Source organism: Musa acuminata, chromosome BXJ2-6, assembly GCF_036884655.1.
Source record: "Musa acuminata AAA Group cultivar baxijiao chromosome BXJ2-6, Cavendish_Baxijiao_AAA, whole genome shotgun sequence".
NCBI classification, from domain to species: domain Eukaryota; kingdom Viridiplantae; phylum Streptophyta; class Magnoliopsida; order Zingiberales; family Musaceae; genus Musa; species Musa acuminata.
In genome coordinates, this window is record NC_088343.1 from 44,377,673 (window position 1) to 44,397,097 (window position 19,425).

At 39.5% G+C, this 19,425-nt stretch overlaps 2 protein-coding genes and 1 pseudogene across 3 annotated transcripts; all 3 read right to left on the bottom strand.

Moving 5' to 3' along the window:
* Positions 1 to 3,860: 3,860 nt before the first annotated feature.
* On the bottom strand, positions 3,861 to 9,492 carry LOC135615907 (vesicle-associated membrane protein 711-like). 2 transcript variants are annotated; one of them, XM_065114990.1, is made up of 4 exons: positions 9,131 to 9,475; positions 6,185 to 6,375; positions 4,951 to 5,114; positions 3,861 to 4,134 (listed from the first exon to the last, which is right to left on the bottom strand). In XM_065114990.1, exons 1-4 carry the CDS (start codon positions 9,345 to 9,347, stop codon positions 4,044 to 4,046), a joined length of 663 nt encoding a protein of 220 aa, XP_064971062.1. In that variant the 5' UTR covers positions 9,348 to 9,475; the 3' UTR covers positions 3,861 to 4,043. The 2 variants fall into 2 exon arrangements, with proteins under 2 accessions (XP_064971062.1, XP_064971063.1); XM_065114991.1 differs by lacking the exon at positions 4,951 to 5,114 and having other exon boundaries at positions 9,131 to 9,492.
* Positions 9,493 to 10,004: 512 nt separating this feature from the next.
* LOC103990070 (probable glycosyltransferase At5g25310) lies at positions 10,005 to 12,663 on the bottom strand. Its single transcript, XM_009409097.3, has 4 exons — positions 12,212 to 12,663; positions 11,952 to 12,142; positions 11,188 to 11,557; positions 10,005 to 10,821 (listed from the first exon to the last, which is right to left on the bottom strand). Exons 1-4 carry the CDS (start codon positions 12,641 to 12,643, stop codon positions 10,153 to 10,155), a joined length of 1,662 nt encoding a protein of 553 aa, XP_009407372.3. The 5' UTR covers positions 12,644 to 12,663; the 3' UTR covers positions 10,005 to 10,152.
* Positions 12,664 to 13,449: 786 nt separating this feature from the next.
* On the bottom strand, positions 13,450 to 19,164 carry LOC108951164 (probable monogalactosyldiacylglycerol synthase 3, chloroplastic; annotated as a pseudogene).
* Positions 19,165 to 19,425: the final 261 nt, after the last annotated feature.

Here is a 19,425-nt window from a genome sequence, read left to right on the forward strand (position 1 = left end):
AATGGGAGACAAGATGACAGGACGCGTCATGGGAGGGAGGACGGGGCGGGCTAGATATCGCGTCGTGTGACAGATGACGGCGGTGTTGGATTCGCGTTGCATCCACGTGAATCTGGTGGGTTACTGAGTAGATTTTGACGGTGCTGCTCCCGCTCCCTATTCGTTTCGCTACGGCACGACTCTTGGCGTGTTTTGATGGTGTGGTATGGGCTCCGTTTGGGCCGTGTTCTCGTTACGTGATATTTTAATGCAATTTATCGGAAAAATAACTCTTTATTTTTTCGTTCTGGTTTTTGCTCCTTTTTATTTGGTGTAGTATTTTGATCGATTCCTGACCTTTGATATTATAGATTAATCGACTAAAATTAATAAAAATATTTAGAAACACTGATATATCAATAAGGAAACCAAATTTGTTGATATTGATATATATTAGAGTAATATACTTATATTCCACCACTTCAATTTGCTCAATCCAATTTCAAATAGACACCAGAAAAAAAATCAGGCCAAGATAGGTTTTGAACCCATCTTCAAACTTTGTGGAATGAGAATTTGAATTCTCATCTTTTAGCATTAAGTAGGTGTACGATTTTAAACTTTTAATTTTTGATAAGTAAATCTAAAACACTACCAGAGATATCTTTTATGTATTAAAGCCCGTCCGATGTTAATTAAGTATATTGTAACTTCAATGTGGCTTTGAGATAGCTATGAGGTGGAAGTATCGAGCTTTCGAGACGTCACCTGCACTAAGACCGATGTTGGGGAAAATTTCCTAACCCAATTCCTCCGGCGCTTAAGTTAGTCACTAAGATCTTTTTCAGATATGGATTGTTCTAAAAAAAAAGAGTCATCCCAGAATAGTATTGGGTTTTTCTTGAAAAAAAAGTCATCCTAAAGATCTCTTTGATCCACTCACGGAATGTTGGATGGTTGATAATGTCTTATTGTCAGACAATGATTTTGTCATCTTAATTGTGTATTTGGTCCTTAGACTTAAGACACCAAAGATGTCTTGTATAAGTACTCTACTCTTTGATACCAGACTTATAGGTCTGAAAGTTCCAAATCTAATACATCCAATCATCGGGAGTGACAGCTAACCTTACAAAGGCTATTGAGTGTCGATATAGGATCATTCGCTTTCAGTGTCATAAGAGAAATATCTCATGTATTCTTGTTCAAACAAATCTTTAACTATGGTCATTTGAATTGAGAGAGAAAAAGTTCTCCGAAAGAATCCGATTAAAACGAGACTCGAGTAAAAACTATGTAGGCCTGACAACACCATGCCCAATATATAATCTCTAGGATATTAGATGGATGAGAGACTATAGATACACTATAACTGAAGACAGACATGTCCAAAGGATTGAATTCACATATATCGTTTAGGGATTGCAAGTAGTGGCATAGTATATCCGCAGTCGATAAGTCGAGTGAACTATTATTGAGATAATAATTCACTAGGCTAGAATGAGTACTAACAAGCATGATTCACAGCCAGCTCGATATTGAGCCTAGAGGGTCACATATATATAGTAGGTGTTGTGACGAGTAGAGGTTTAGATATGAGATATTTGTTAGAGCTATTATCTTATTGGATATCCATTGAGCCTCTGAATTATTGGATCAAATAGATAAGAGTCAATAAAAGATTATTAGGTGGCTTGAATAATTGGATGGAGATATAGTACCCAATATGACATGATCAATTATAGTTAAGTTAACAATGAGCCTCTATAAATATGATAGAACTAAAGGGCTATGAACTATGTTCTTTTTGGCTACCTTGTATGTGTAGTTTTTTCGTTTTACTAGTTTTTGTGTACCAATCTTTGCATGACGATGAAACCTTATTTTATGTTCTTCCACTGTGCACATGATGTCATCTTAGATTTCCCAACAATAGATCCATTGATGAAGATGTTGATCTACCTCTCTACCGACCCCTTAGGTTGGGGTGACTGTCCCCGATGCCTCCGAATAAACCTCTTGAGGTGTCCTCGATAAATGATTTCTTCGATTTGCTCCTTCAAATCGTGATAGTTCTCTATGTCATAGTCATAATTAGGGTCGAAGCAACAATACCTAGATTTATTCCTCTTCTCTATATTTGTCTTTATCGATTGAGGATTTTTCAAGTCCTTTTTTCCTTTATCTGTAAAAAGATTTTGGTTCTAATCATATTCAAAGGAGTCGACTCATCTTGAGTGAGATAGCTTAGGTCGATCATTTCTTCTATGTCGTGGTGACCTCGAGGTTGGGGCCAATGGTAGTCACTAATGTCTCAGCTTGTTATATTTTCTCACACTTACTCGAGATCATTACCTCCGCGACAATGTATTGATTGACCTTTTGGAGCATCTTGAATATTGTCACTAATGGCCTCTCTACCAACGACCAGAAAAAGTAAGAGAGCTTGAACGTTATCATGAAGGTCTCTATTACAAGTAACATATGAACTTCTTGCACGTCTCAGATATTGTTAATGAATCGAGAAATGAAGTCGGAGAGTGTTTCTTCCTCCCCTTACTTGAGTCCACGAAGTATCACTGCCAATGGCCTCTTAACGTTGTCGAGAAGACATGACACATCCGGGCTTTCGTGGTGCTGTACAGTAACATCTATGTGTGAAAGACAATAGTGTGCTCTATCGGATCGATACTATCCTCAAAGATCTCTAGCAATGGGAAATGAAAGCTTATCGAGATTAACTCTTCTTCCTGGATGTTTTAGGTGAATAGAGACCCGCCCAAGATGAGATTGGCCGACCTTTTCTCTCAGGATTGTTGGATGAAAGATTAGCGTCCCTAGTTTTGTAACGAGTTTGTAATGGAGCGTTGAAATAATATATTAATTTTTTTTTTTAAACAAAGAAAAAAGGTATATCATATCATAGGGTTGAAAGGCTTCACGTGAGCCACGTTGGAAAGCGATTGGCTTCTTCTCTGGAAACCGATGAAAATGGAGGATATTTTAGGAGGAGGTGGAAGAGACGTCAAGGAAGCACGTAAAAGAATACAAGGAAACAGTTGGCCGTTAGCGATGGATAAACTTGTTAATATTTTTAATATCTTTGACCGAATCAAACACATCGATACAGACTGATCTTATCGGCAAATAATGGGCCACCTCAATAATTATTATTTAAACTTACTAATTTTTGAAACGAAGAGAGATTGTTCTCCTATTTCCTTTCTCAATAGTTTTATATTTTTTTTATTTTAAAAATAATAATAATAAAAATCTATTACTTATACCTCAACTTGACACACAAGTCATATCACTTATAACACTAATCAATGAAATATTTTGTAACAAAAGTCTTTTACTCTATTTCCTAAAATAAATTTTAACTATAGCATCCTCCACCAATTTCTAAGGTTACTAAATTTCGAAATTTTAAAAGGGCCTCCCAAGTGACCTTTTCATTTCAAGACATTCTTGAAAACATAAAAAAATATTCACATACATTTATTTCAAGAAATTTATTACCTCACGAGAAATGTTTTATATTAGACAACACTTTCTCATCGGTTCACTGTATTTGATTCCCATATCCAACCTAAATTGTTCTATTAGACATCGACCCTGCATAAGGCATCATCGGCTCTACTATCTCAACTTCAATAATCTCAATCTTAAGAAAATGTCCAAATTCACCATGGTGAAATAATTATCCAACATCAATCAACAAAAACCGTTTTAAAAAGCTTGTGATAACTATTTCTCGGTTCAGATACTAGTTTGAAATAAGAAACCATGAGAAAGTTGGCAGGCAGGGAAGAGAGGAAGACATGAAGAAACTGTTCATATGATTTCTCTTGCTAGCTCAAGCAGGAAATGATATCAGATTGATCAAAATCGACATCACCAATAATAGAGAATATCATTTTAATTACAGATCTTTCCCAAAGGTAGTCACATCAAATATGTCAACAGACGAACTGAAACCAATATAATGCACGCACACTCAATAGATATGTTGGGTTCACAACTTGTAACCACCATAGGAAAAAAAAAAAAAAAAACTCATTCTACCTGATACAAGATGGCAAAGCGATGCCATGGCAGACAAATGCAAGCACGACATATATTATGATCAGGATAAGTAGAATCAGAGCAACCCTGCACCACAAATATTAAGTTAGAAGATGATCTTATAATAAAGCCTAAAAACTGAATGCTTCCTAAAAGAACATAGGAAAAGGCAGTAACATTTAAAAATGCAATAAGGCTGTAGATGACTAAGTTGTGCACTTGAGTGAATGCCTATAACAGGAAGTATTGTCCACAAGTATTGGAGTAGTGTGCAATGAACTACAAAATTGTAGAACAGAATAAACTTCACAGTGCTACAACTCGATCCTAATGTTACACCAAAACTCAATTTAAGCTGTTTAAATCTGTGATGTGTTATAGAAACATAAGGGCGTTTCTGATGAGAATATTCTCATCACCACTTTGGATTGCTCCATGTGCCCCTGTTGAGGAGAGCATATGATGACGATTTACTTCTAGCTTGAAAGCATGGATCTCAGGATGAGATCTTGAACAAAAAGTTGCAGATTAGAGCATATTAGGCTTTAGCAAGCAGTTAACTAATGTTAGATATAAAAGGTTCTGCTTATAATTCATAAGAAATATTTTAAGCTCCGGGTATTATGGCTACGGAATTATAAGATTATAAAGAGGGTAAAGACAAGACAACAAGGTTTTAAATACCAGTCTGATACCAGTTTCAACTTGTTGAACAGGTACAATACTGAGATACTGAGGTATGTGTACTGCCTAGTATCATTTGAAAAAGAATACCAAAAAATAAAATAAGAGGTAAACCAAGCGAGACTAATAGAAAAAATGCCAAAGTCAAAAAAGTAATAAAATAAATGCATGGAAAATAAAAAGTCAGTACTTAAAAATTTTAATGGGAAAATTTCATACGTGAGTTTAACATTTCTCCACCAAACAGTATTCCTAAAACGACGAGCTTGTTTCCTAAAGCGAATAGTGTTTCCTTGCATGTTTGTAGTTTTGTCAACCAGCAACTCCAATCGCTCTCCTCTTTCTAGTACTTTGTCAATATTCTCTATCATGACATCACGCACCTGGTATTTATACAGTCATCAGAATTAGTTATCAATTGGTCAAGAAGTTGAAAGTTAGAAATTGGTTAGATGCTACTAAGGTAGAAAGTGACTAGTAGACACTGCTAATATTTCAGATAAAAGAAGACCCAGACTGCAAAAACAGTCAACATGGTTCCATACAATGAGAGAGTACAAAATTATAGTGGACAATTAGCCAAATGAAAAGTATCACATCAATTGAAAGCAATGACCTAATGTAGCATGATGGATCAATGGAAGTCATCAGCCAGTTTGGTGCATTATGTATACTGAAGCCTGTAAAATCACATGCCAAGGTACATTGTTCCATTAGATGTTTGATGCTGGATAAAGATCACCGGAATACAGACTGAAGTGACATGTACCAAACATGGATCGATGGGCTACTGCATGATTCGTACTATGCATGATGAATTGACATGAATCTAACAGACTGATGGGCACTATAGTATTAAGACAAACTGTGGATCCTATTCCGAATTCTGAAAATGTTGGATGTCATATAAAGGTCTAAGAAAAATTCTCATATTATATATATATATATATATATATATATATATATAAATTAATTATTTATATATGTATGTATGTATATACACACACATATAGATGTCTATATGTATGTATGAATATTAACACATCCATTTATATGCATTTATAAATTTGTATGTGTGTATATAGTATGATGTTCACCAAATTGAGCTTTCAATCACACTGCATTAATATTGAAGCAGAGGCACCAACTTGTATCTCGACTCCATAAAAATAATCCACAGTCGCCAATAAGATATGAGCAAAAATTGCTGTGTTTCAAACTCTCCAGATGATATATCAAATAGACAAAATCAAACTTGCATAATGAAAGAAAATATGTAAATGATTGCAAATACATGTACAGTTTTGATCAAATAATGGTTTTTTGTGAAAAACAAGAAATTCTGTGTTCAGGATGTCAATGAAACAAGTTAATCTGGCCCGAAAAGTGTTATTCAACTAACGCAAGCATGAAGAAAATTCTTAAACATCATAATTTGATTAATTTCAGATACCTGACTCATTTCACCCTTGATGCGATTCATCCTATCTGCATTAGGATCATTTGAATAGTAGTCCATCTGTTGACTTAACACCCGAGAAAACTCATCATTCATTGCATAAGCAGGGGCAGTGTGACAAGCATGACGATATGTCCTCACAAATCTTCCATGAATATCCTCGAGAAATGCAAAAGGAATTCTTCCTGTATAAGTCATTCAACAAGTCCAAAATGCCATGTCTTGAAAAATGTCTGTAAAATGCAACTTAATTCAAAAGCAACAATGTGCAAACAAAAACGAAAATTTTCACATAAGCCGCTACAGAAATAAACATTTTCACGTTCCCCACTCAATATGTTTAAATATCACATACCTTCTAAATTGCTGGAATTGGCACATTTTGACAGTTTAAAAATAAACATGCAATAATATCACTAGTTAGGACTGTAGGGAACACTATAATAATGGTCCATTCTGAAGGATACAATCAGGACTTTGCTTCATAAAACTTGTTGATGAAAAATATGTAACATTCATATAATTTTCCATACAACCAATAGGCTTCAGTGACTTGATGACAGAAAAATCTTGCATCATTTGCCTCCAAGGATGCTTGTTCATCACTGGTTGTGCAAATAATTGCATATATACCAAAACAACTCTTAAGAATTACTTCTCAAATAAGCTCAATATGTAAGGTTACTCAACACAAAGATAATCCACATAAAATAGAACTCAAGACTGGCATTCAAGAATATGGTTTAAAATACAAGTTGAACCAGTATGTATTGACTGACTTTTACCAATTCGGCCAAGCACTCATAACAGACCATACACCATGGTACAGATACACCGCTCATTTTAAATTTTAATATTTTATTCAACGACAACTGAGTGATATATGAATCAGTATACTGCCAACATCCCATTACCATACTGTCTTAACAAGTTGTCAAAAATAGAATATAACATATATTTAAAACCTTGTTCAAGAGAAAATCATCTATAGTGCGGATAACTACTCCTCAAGTGCCACAGATAAATTTACCATTAAAAAAAGAATAGAAAGGTTTGTGGCTTCGTCTCTTGCATAGTGATAATATGACCCATAAAGATAAGTAGGAACTGAACTAAGACAAGTTGAAATGAAATTGATATTTAGCTCATCATGAAGCTAGTCTCAGATGTTTATCTCATGCAAGTTCAAATCAACAAAAATAATAACTTCGAAATCATCTTACAAACATGTCACAATGTCAACATCCCCAAAAGTCAAATCATATATGCTAAATCATCAGCTATGCAAATTTACAAGTAACAAAAGAGTTCGGTTGCCAACAAAACTGCAAAAAGAACAACAATTACAATCCATAGTGACCCATCTATGTGGGTTTGGCTACATGATGTTCTTCCACCATCAAATTCTGTTTCGGGCAATCACTAGTCAGAAAATTCTGAGATGGAGTCTTGATTGCACTAAATATTCTGGTATCGAAAAGGTATAAAGATATCAATTAGTCATCAGCTACGCATATACTTTGCCACCATTGAGCTTCGAACTTCGCTAAGGTTATTGTCACTAGTAGGTCACTCCCAAGCAACCTCCTAGCCAACCCTGTGCTCTTCAAGGCATCATGTTGACCTCACACAGAACCAATAAACCCAAAATAATTTAGTTTGAACTACTAGAGCACCACAGTTTTGGAGTCAAAGAAAGACCCATAATTCCATGCAACCAAGAATCAGTACTCCTAAAATTCTTACAATATAAATACTCACAATGAAAGAAGGAAAATACAGCCTTCATCTTGGGTACATATTGCAGAGTGAATATTAATGCCTTTTGCCATCTTTGTTTAACTTAAAAGTCAATTATAAAACAGACTATCTATAATATGAAATATAATTACATATCATTGCTCATTTTTGCACTAGAATGCAAAAAATATATTGTCCTCACCCATAAAATCAAGTATCAGGCAATATAATATATTATCTAAAGCATAATTTTGTCTAAAGCAATAGTAGACATACATCCCCCCTATAACTATGAATCTATAACTTAACTTTTTGACTTTATGAAAATCAGCCAATGGTATCATAAAAACATTATATCAATCGATACTGAAGATGGTTGTTGGACTTGAGAATAGCATTCTGCTAGAACTTCAACAAATCTATGAGTACAAGGCATCATGGTAGATATGTGTGGAAACACCCAAAAGTATCAGACATATCTAAGGGGATTATGTTGAAGCAGCAACAAATGTAGGACTTCTTTGTATCATCAAATCTATAGAAGTAGTCCAGTGATGGTTCCACTTTGTTAGAAAATCCAAATCATTATCAGTATTTAACTGATTGAGAAATTAGTTGCAAGATTGATGATTAATTGTTAAACAAGTTTAATATATTTCTTCACATGGGAAGCAAGAAAGAGACTTGTGCTGACCAACTATAGTATGATGAAAAAAAAGATAGAATTTCGATCTCTTGAGTCTGCTCGAGTTTCAGTCCTACACTCATGATCTGTATTTAGATGTTAATTGGCCAAAGATGTCGAGACCACTTTTATAACAAATATGACAACAGAAGATTACCTTTCTTGCATTCGATCTGTCTACGGGGACCGGGTAGCTTTTATGGAAATAGGAAACAGTTTCTTTCTTGTTTCAGATTGCTCCCTTGGGCGATTAAACCTAATCCAAGATTTGTAATCTTCGAATCTTTTGATATTGTTTCATCAAGTTAATTAATGACGAGGTTTTGAACATGGGAGGCCTGATCAAGAAGATCGAGTTCTTTTCCGATTTTATTTGGGTTTCCAAGAAAAAACCTTAAACATGATCAAGATCAATCCACAAACAACCACCGGCGTAGATTTCGATGAAAAAAGAGGGGATATCATGGATAGAAGACATCGGAAGGATATGAACGATAGAAGGAGGGGTGACTCACTGCCGGCGGTGTCGTCGGCGACGCAGAGGACCGTGATGCCGTCGGTGCGCTTTACGTGGAAGACGTAGCGGTCCTGCGAGTACGATACGTGGGTATCGGTGGCACCGGGTATGCGCTCCAGTATCTGCCGCGCCACGGCGCTCGCGTTCGTGGTGGCCCCGCTGAACTCCGCCAACACCACCGATCCCCGCGCCACCAGAGCGTAGAGGATCGCCATCTCCTTGTCTCCTCTTCTCCTCTTTCTCCCTCTGTGTAATTAATTTCACCAAATAATCTCAAGAGTTGACGAGGGGCAAAAAAAAGATGGAAAGGAAGACGGAGAAGGAACGAGAACGGAAGATGAAATAGGGACGGAGATGGAAACAACCACGGCGACGTCACGGTGGGTTGGGCCCCTTGACGGGGATTTACAACCTGTACGTCTCAAAGCGTACACAATCAACTTCTAGCAGTGAAGGGAGACGTGGGGTCCATCCAGATCATGCATACCCTTCGTTGTCGAGGAGGTACTTTTGGGTCCGTCCTCTGGGACGCGAAATTATACTCGTGATTTTGGTAAATCATTAATCACAATCGAACGAGAATGGCGCTGCGGCATCAGCGGACGGTCGCGATGATAAAGCGGTCTAAACGCATCAATACCCGTGCTTGATGACTTGCACCCGTTGCTGCCACTGCGTTTTAGACCGCCACCCGTCCCGCTTCGGTGCGTTAGAATCGACGAATCTACGATGGAACGGTCGGACCAGAAATTAGAGCTTTCGATTGGCCCGATCGTGCCCGGCCCAGTAGCTGATTGCTTGGACCATCGACTCTCTCCGGTTCAATCCTCATCTTTCTTGATCTACTCCAAATTATGTTCATCAAACTCCATATTGCATATTTGCACATACTAACCAAAACATATTACAGACCTCATCTTTCTTGATCTACCGAGCAAGCGAAAATTAACAGCAGCAGCAAAACTGGCATTAGGAAGAAAAAGAGGAAGATCTTGATTCAGCCGGAAAGCTCCAAAGCTCTCACACCAGCTTTATGTTGAGCCTCCTCAGCCACACCGAGTGCAGGATCATATGGAACACATCAAACCTCTTAGCTGGTTGGTTCAACATGAAGTGGCGCTTCACTGCCTTCACCCCATCCCTCAGCCTACTCAGCTCCGCCATCGATACGCCTTCCAGGACTTGCTTCAGCCTCGGTATGTCCTCCACCGCGACCGACACCGAGAACGATTCCCACCTCAGCACATCGCTGAACGGCAGCACGTAGCTCTTCGATATGATCACCGGCACGCACTCGGCGTAGATGGCCTCCACCACCCTGGGGCTCGCCACCTCGTACCCGCTCGGGCAGAGGCAGAAGCGGGACCTGAGCATGAAGGAGTAGTAGTCGAGGCCATGGGGGAGGTACTCGTGAACTGGGAGGCCGGCGTCGCGGCCCTTCCAGTGGCGGAGGAGGAGGTGGCGGATGGGGCCGTGAAGGCCGCCGGCGAAGAAGGCGAGGTAGGGGCGGGAAGCGAGGCCGGGGAGCCGAGGGGACAGGAGCTGGCGGGGGACGTGACCGGTGTATAGGTTGATCTCCGGGATGCTGACGTCCTTCCGTGGATCGAAGCCTTCGGAGGTGTTGGCGTTGCAAAGGGCTCGGATGGAGTTCTCGTAGAGGTTAGGATTGGATCTTGATGCATGAGGACCCTAATTCACATTGGAAAACCTTCTCATATTATTATTATCAAGTATATTTCACAAAATAATATATACATAATAATTAACTGTATTATGCACAGAACTGACCACTTTATTAGTTCTCCTAATCGTTTCCTAAATGTCACATGATGTTCATGTCCTTATAGCCTTTATTGTCTTTTCGTAAATCTATTTACATTCCATTATATTTTTATATAAAATTAATACGCTTGGTTAATTCCCTGCTTTGGCCGTTGGAACTTGGTAGATACCTCATCTCCCTGGGGCTTCCAAGACTCCTGGGTGAGGCTCAAGGGATCTTACCCCTCGAACAGGAAGAGAAGAAGTTGAGAGCTAAAACGCATGCGTACGTACCCAGTCATGGCAGGAGAGCATGAAGTGATCGGCCCCGGCGGAGCGATTCCAGAAGGGATGCTTCGACGCGATGACGTCGACGTAGTCGGCGACGAATCGTTTGAACGTGGTGTGGTCGTACGGCGACGGGCGGTGGATGAAGTGGACCATGTTGGTGACGCTGAAGGGGAGGAAGAACGCATGAGCTCGCGCCGGATCCCATGTCCTTAGCCGTCGTCTGCCGCCGGAGTCCGGGCGGGTGATCTCCATTTCCTCTATGAACCTCCCCTCGGTGGTGTAGATGTTCTTGCATGGCCCCTCGTGCACCAGCGGCGGCTCCCCCTCTTCGTAGACATACACTCTGAACCTCCTCTCCATCTCCGTGTAGCTCCTGCAAGCAAACCAAGGGAGAATTCACAGATTAAAATGATGTCGACTCCAGTGAGCATAAGCAGGTAATGATGGGGGGGGGGGGGGAGGACAAGATCATTCTATCTACGTAAAGCAGAAGCGTTTTCGCCGCGCGTGGGAAGGGCATTACTTATCACCGTACTGTTCTCTTTTGGGAAAACAAAAGGCTTTCTTATCGCTATAAAGAAGGATCAATTTCGTTAGAAAAGAGAAAAGGGACGATTTACAAGTGTGGTAGTAACATATTATCTTGGTCTTGTTTCGTTCCATCATTGCAAGTGCCATTTAGTTGTGGAGGCGTCAAAGGAAAGCCTACAATTGCCAGGGAAACAGTGTGGGAATTCCAGGAGGGATTAGGTGAGTTGTAGACATACCGGAAGAATGCTGTGGGGTTCCGGTAGATGGTAGATAGTAGAGGCACGTCTTCCCCGTGAGCAGGAACCGAGGAGGCGTTTGCTCGTCGGGATGCAGCTCTTCTGATCGCCGCCCGTGCCATGGCCAGTTCCTCTTCCACCGTGCCATCATCGCCATCGCTCTTTTTCTTCTTCTTCTCGTTCTTCTGCTTCTGAATTCCGGCCCGCAAATCGTATCAGAGACCGTGGTAAATGACAACAACGATTCAAGAACTACCCACCTGACGGTGAGTTCCTTCAGAATGAACGGTATGATCGTCGAGAAGACTGGCATTAGAGGCTAGGTTTTGCGAAGATCTAGCGATCGGCATGGCCGGCGGCGAAAGGAGCATAGAGTCGGCGAGGCGTAGCAGCTCGACAGTGGCAGCCGAGGCTGAGGGGGCAGGCATACTGATCGGACTCGAACAGTGGTTGAAGGCAAAGAGGAGGAGAATGACAGCGGAGGAGACGAGGGTGACGAGGAGGGCATGGCTCCAGTAGCCATGGCCGCGGCATTCCATCCCTCGACTGAGAGTGCCAGAAAGAACGCGGAAAGGGTTCTGTGAGGAATAGAGCAGGGGAGGACGAAGAATAAGTAAGGCTTTAGGTGAGGAAGATTCACTGGTTGCTGATTCTTTGCTTGCAGGAATATGGAGATTCCTAGCCTCCTCCATGAAGAGAAGAAGTGGGAGGCCAACACGGGCCTGTGTGTTTTGTGACGCGCTGTTGTCCCTAAAGCATATGCTCTGCTCTTTGCTCCCTTCATAGTGTTGAGTAAATTACACGAGCTAAGGTTAGAGTAGGACACAAGCAATGATGGGGTAGGATGAGCTTCCAGAATGCAACACCATGAAAAGTAAAACCATAGAGTGTAACGCGTTTTGGTTGTGTTTTTGATCAAACAATTATACATTAATTCATTGTTTCAAGATAGCTTTTTTTCATTAAATCAGAAAGATGTATTGAGACAAAAAAGATATATGTATAGGGAGAGATGAGAGTAAGATTTTATACGACTACGAAGCTGTTATACCTCTCAAAAATGATGTTATCCTGACGAGCGTGTTCGGAGGAATCATAGGGGTTGATTCAAGCAGAGGGTACCAGAATTCTTATTTACTACTCTTTCTTTCTTGTGCTGCAAAGGAAGCTTCAACAAGAAGATATATTCGAAAGCACCGGAATCATTCATGTTCCAGAGCGTGTGATCTGTCATTCTGCGGAGGATGATGGAGAATATTTGTTCTTCGAATTTCTCGCATTTAAATCTTAGATGCGATGTTCAAGTTGATTGCTCTTTTTTTTTTTTACAGAGGACTCTTCCTATAAGATGATACTATAAGCAATATCGATAAGACACATTCGATACTTGAGTCAGAGTTTAAGAGAATCTACCTAGTTCAAAAAATTCCTTACAAAGTCCTTAGAAACAAATCCAGCTCGCTCATTTACCTGAATCATTCGATGACAAAGATTTGACTTCAACAAAAGTTCAGCTGCGTTGCTATGAAGTTAGACAGACAATGAGGACATCTTTACAAGTATATTGACAGTGTAGAAATGTAGACTTGGATATGAGTTGCACACACGCCAAGGGAAAATGAAGCCACTTTCAAGGCCAAAGAATGTCAACAGTAGCTGTACAGTAAGCAGATGGTGTAGACTGGGAGGCATGTCACACTGGTTGCAGAAAGAATGGAGTCAGGGAATCAGAGATCCGTGACAAACGCCCTTGCTGGTCAGCCAGCTCATGGATGTCCCTTACAATGTCGAAGACTGCATCGGGTTGTGCCAGTTTCAGGGCATTTTGCGACATTTTCTTCAACTCCTCTGATTCGGGGCCGAACCACCGGGCAACAAGGCTTGCTGTTTGCTTGGAGCTTTTGGAGAATACTCCGGCCCCGTTGTCGACAACGTAAGGAACATTGCCAACCTCCTGCGAGGAAGAAAGGTACTGTTGTAATGCTGCACTTGATGATTACCACAGAGAAGAGGCTTAAAAAAGCTTTAAATTCGACAACTTCGTGCGAAAACAAACCTGTCCAGCCTAACGAGAACATAGAGCAATCTCAAAAAGAATCAGCACTGCAACGAAACCAAGAAAAGAATCGTACCTATTTGGGTTACGAATCCCTTTATCTGTAAATCACCAATGAATTCTTAGTGGACATCCTGCAAAATCAAAGATCGTGAACTTGTAATGGTAGATCACATGGATCTTTAACAAGTTCAGCACCTTCACAGGTATCTTCCACTGAATGGCTCGTAGGGTAGAGCTTAAAGTTGTTGATGTTGATAGGAAGAGAGGATAGAGATATCAAATAGAGGAAGAGTATGACAAGCTTTCAATCTTCTATATTCTTCTCTCAAGAAAAATACTTTTACAATTTCAGAAACTCTATTACACTAATGACCCAACATATGGGGTTTATATAGTCCCCAAAGATACATTATATTAATTGTATTCAAGATGAATCATTCTCTTTCAAGAAACCCTTTCAAGAACCAATAACCAATTTGACTTATCCTTCTATAGATTTCTAATCCATTTTTTCTTCTTGATGTAATGATTCTCCCACTTGATGCAATGAACCTTGTTATGATACTTGAACAAGTTTAATTCCAACATTCTCCCCTCTTAAACTTGTTCCATCTAGCATGCCAAGTTTTTCTTCGAAGTTGTTGAATATATACCTCTTCTTCAAGAACTCCATTAAGAAATATTGATTTGACATCCATTTGTAAAATCTTCCATTTCATTTGAGCTGCTAGAGAGATAAGTAATCTTACTGTCTCCAATCGAGCAACTGGCGCAAATACTTCTTCATAATCAATTCCATATTGTTGTTTATATCTCTTTGCGACCAATCTAGCCTTGTATTTCTCCACCTCTCCTTTTGCATTTCTTTTTGTTTTGAAGATCCACTTAACACCGATAGCTTTGTGGTCTTCTGGAAGTGTAGTAAGCTCCCATGTATTATTTTTGTTAATGGCATGAATCTCTTCATTCATAGCTTGTCGCCATTTTTCATCTCTATAAGCTTCTTCGAAGGTTAATGGATCATATCCTGCAAAAAGACAAAATAAAGAAAGTTCATCATTGTTAGTATCAATCCTTCGAGTCAGATCATATAGGTCCTGAATAGGTCTTGTCCTTCTTATAATTGGACTTCTTGAATCATGTAACCTAGCTGATCTAGGTGATGATTCCGGCACAGCCACTTCGGTGCTTGCTTGTATTGTATCATCTTCTTCTGAAACTACAGCATTCTTATGCTGCTCATCACTTTTCCAGTTCCAAATCTGTTGTTCATCAAACTCAACATCTCTTGACATCACAACTTTATTTGTGATAGGATTGTAGAGTTTGTAACCACTGGAATTCTCCGGATAACCTAACAAAATACATTTCTGGCTTTTATCCTCCAATTTCGTTCTCTTTTCTTCTGGTATCTTGGCAAATGCAACACTTCCAAAAATCCTTAAGTGATCAACTCTTGGTTTTTGTAAGCTCCATGCTTCTTCTGGTGTAACATTACCAATTCGCTTTGTCGGAAACCTGTTAAGCAAATAAACTGCACAAGCAACAGCATCACCCCAAAATTCTTTCGGAATTTTTCTTTCCTTTAACATGCATCGGACCATATTAAGGATAGTCCTATTTTTTCTTTCTGAGACACCATTTTGTTGAGGTGTGTATGGCATGGTGAATTGATGTAGAATTCCATTATTTCTACAAAAACTTTCAAATTCATTTGATATATATTCACCACCTCTATCTGTTCTTAAACATTTAATCTTATAACAACTTTGTCTTTCAACCAAATCCTTAAATTCTTTGAATTTGCTTAAAACTTCTTTCTTTTCTTTTAACATGTAAACCCAAGTTTTTCCACTATGATCATCAGTGAAGGTAAGAAAATACCTGCTTCCTCCAAGTGATATTGGATTGATAGGGCCACAAACATCTGAGTGTACCAGATCAAGTCGATTCCATGCTCTTTTTGTCCTTCTCACTTTGAAAGGCTTTCTTTCTTGCTTACCCATGACACATACTTCACATAATTTTGCTGGGCGATCAATTTTTGGCATTCCTGTCACCATATTATACTTCTCTAGAAGTTTCAAGGCCTCAAAATTTAAGTGAGCATATCTAAGATGCCAAAGTGTAGAAATATCCTCAATATCAGCTTTAAAACAATTTGATTGATAAAAAATACTCAAATGTAGGGGAAACATTCTATTACTTGCCATTTTCACATGTGATATCAGTGTTTTATTCTTGTCACGAATTGAGAGAGTCATATCTTTCATCTCAAATTCATAACCTTTTTCAAGTAATTGTCCCAAGCTTAAAATATTATTTTTCATATCAGGAACATAATAAACATCTGAAATGCATACTTCCTTGCCATTATTAAGTTCAAGGAGAATTTTACCTTTGCCTCTTACTGGTCTTTGAGACAAATCACCAAATGTAATGTTCCCGGAATAACTTGTATCTATTTCTGAAAATAGATCTTTGATACCACACATGTGATTTGAGGCTCCTGTATCTAGATACCATGTCATAGACTGATCATTTTTCAAATTTTCATAACTCATTAGCAAAACTTGATTTTCCTTCTTTTCTTTCTCAACAAAATTTGCCTTTATCACCTTGATTATTAGGATTATAATAACATTCATAAGAGTAATGTCCATACCTTTTGCAAACATAGCATTGTATTTCAGACCTTTTAGAGTTTCTGCCATGTCCACGGCCTCGGCCACGTCCTCGACCATAAACTCGGCCTCTTTGGCTATAATTTTCTCCAACATCTTCACTGTTAGGAGATTCTTGATTAGTCTGATTTCTGCCTCCTCTTCCTCTTTGTCCTCGTCCTCTTCCTCTTTGAGAATTTGATTCTCTTTTATTTTCAAGAGCAAACTTAGCTTGTAGTGCTTGCTCCATAGTTTTCTCTTCTCCTCTTTTTGTAATCCTTTGTTCATGAACTTGAAGGGAACCCATAAGTTCTTCTAAAGACATTTTTTCCAAATCTTTAGATTCTTCAATCGCAACAGCAATAAAATCAAATTTCGGATCTAGAGATCTCAATATTTTTTCTATTACTCTCTGATCATTTACTTGTTCACCATTTCGTCTCATTTGATGAACAATAGAAATGATTTTTGAGAAGTAATCAGAAATAGTTTCAGAAGTACCTTGTTGTAATTTCTCAAACTCGGCTCGTAAAACTTGTAGACGAAGTTTCTTTACCTTATCAACACCACCGAATGCTTTTTGAAGCATTTCCCAAGCCTCCTTTGAAGTATTTGCTGGAGCGATGATCTCGAACATTGTATCATCAAGGCCTTGGTAGATTGTGAACAAAGCCTTTTTCTCCTTCTTCCTTCTTTCTTTGAGTTGTTTTCTTCCTTCTGCATTCATTGCTCCTTCTTCTGCTGGACTTGGTTCAGCAAATCCATCTTCTACAAACTCCCATACATCTTGGGAGCCTAGAAGAACCTTCATTTGGATGCACCATATGTCATAATTTTCTTTTGTCAATCTGGGGATCTGGAGTTGGATGGCACTTGAGGAAGAAGACATAGCTTAACCTATGCTCTGATACCAAATGTTGATGTTGATAGGAAGAGAGGATAGAGATATCAAATAGAGGAAGAGTATGACAAGCTTTCAATCTTCTATATTCTTCTCTCAAGAAAAATACTTTTACAATTTCAGAAACTCTATTACACTAATGACCCAACATATGGGGTTTATATAGTCCCCAAAGATATATTATATTAATTGTATTCAAGATGAATCATTCTCTTTCAAGAAACCCTTTCAAGAACCAATAACCAATTTGACTTATCCTTCTATAGACTTCTAATCCATTTTTTCTTCTTGATGTAATGATTCTCCCACTTGATGCAATGAACCTTGTTATGATACTTGAACAAGTTTAATTCCAACAAAAGTTTGGTTACGGCCACAAATGACGACGAGTTGCCCAATCGGTTTGCCAAGCTCCTTGTCGAGTAGTGATTCACCGAGGGCTTTGGCAGTCTTCTTAACTGGACCCATTCCCTCGCCTCCTCCCATGAGCAAGACCGCAGGAAGTTGAGGATCCATCTCCAGCTCTTTCCTCAGTTCATCCTGTAAGGTGATATAGGCATCTATACTTCCACTCCAGAAGAAAACTCAGTACGTGCACGATTAACTCAGGACAAACCTTGACTAAGACTGCACGACAGAAGGAAGGTCTGATGGGCAAACCGAACACACGGATCCGTGAAGGCTCTAGGCCATCCGCTGAAGCCCTCTTTGATACTTCCTCCGATGGGCAATAGCATCTGTTAACACCGGTGTGGAACCTGAAACAGCTACGGTTCTTCCATTAATTTCAGGTCGTATACAAAGATGGCAGCATGAGCTTTGTTAATGTGGTTGAACGCACCATGTAGGGTGGCAGGTGTCGAGGTCAGTGATGACAGTCGCAAAAATAACTCTTTTCTGGAGGTTCTGCCATTTCAGCACCCACAAAGGAATGTGCTGCATGAGAGGATGGACGCTGATGATGATATCAGGCTTGTACTTCTTCAGACCGGCCTCCATCTTCCTTCACTCGTAGATAATGCATGGATTAGAATGTGTCCGTAGTTGTTTCTTCGTCATTAGCATTGATGGAGAGCACATACTGAATGGGAACAGTCCTTACTTGGCGTGGAAGGCTGCGATGGCAGCAAGATACAAGTTATGAACCCATCGAGGAGAGGTGCTGTGAAAGGCCACCTTCCATAATTGCACATGCTTCACCATGAACTTGTAGGACCTCTCCAAATCGTTCAGCGGCCATCCCGCATGCTCCGTAATCTTTCACAAACACCTGCATATGAAAGGGAGAAACATACATCACATTGTATGTGCTCTGATTCATTAATTGGTTGTTCAGGAAGAGGCATCGCAAGAAGAGGTAATCAGACGAGAAATCGAGATTACCAAGAAAATATTCAAATTAGAACACAGCAAGCATTATGTCTGAGATCTTTGATAGCAACCTTGACACTAAACCTATGGCTTAGCACGAAGGACGACAAGGAAAGAGGAGAAATCAACGAGGGAGGCCTACCCTGTACTCATCCCCGAAGCATCACGGATGGCCTCCGCAGAAGCCCGGTGACCGCGGTCACCGCGGGTGTCGCTCATCAGGATAAGCACGTTCTTGGTCCGCTCGGTGATAGAAGATAAGATTTACTTTCATTTCTTCAATAAAGCTTCTTCTCTTCTTCGATAAAGCTTCTTCAATCATTGTTCTTATCTTTTATTCTTTTCTTCATGGTATTAGAGCAATGAGAAAAGCGAAGTTTCGCTCTTGCTTTGGCCAGCGACCAACGTCGTTGAGAAAAGCGAAGCTTCGCCTTTGTTTTCGGCCAACGACCAACATCGCTGCAGCCACATTCCTAAGAG

Excerpts from the sequence above, each read along its gene's own strand:
- LOC135615907 (XM_065114990.1), bottom strand. The coding sequence starts at position 9,347 with ATGGCGATCCTCTACGCTCTGGTGGCGCGGGGATCGGTGGTGTTGGCG. Across the intron at positions 5,115-6,184 it reads TCAAGGGTGAAATGAGTCAG|GTGCGTGATGTCATGATAGA; the intron begins GTATCTGAAATT and ends TATAAATACCAG. Across the intron at positions 4,135-4,950 it reads TGGAGAAATGTTAAACTCAC|GGTTGCTCTGATTCTACTTA; the intron begins GTATGAAATTTT and ends TTTGTGGTGCAG.
- LOC103990070 (XM_009409097.3), bottom strand. The coding sequence starts at position 12,643 with ATGGAGGAGGCTAGGAATCTCCATATTCCTGCAAGCAAAGAATCAGCA. Across the intron at positions 12,143-12,211 it reads CTGAAGGAACTCACCGTCAG|AAGCAGAAGAACGAGAAGAA; the intron begins GTGGGTAGTTCT and ends GCCGGAATTCAG. Across the intron at positions 11,558-11,951 it reads AACCCCACAGCATTCTTCCG|GAGCTACACGGAGATGGAGA; the intron begins GTATGTCTACAA and ends GTTTGCTTGCAG.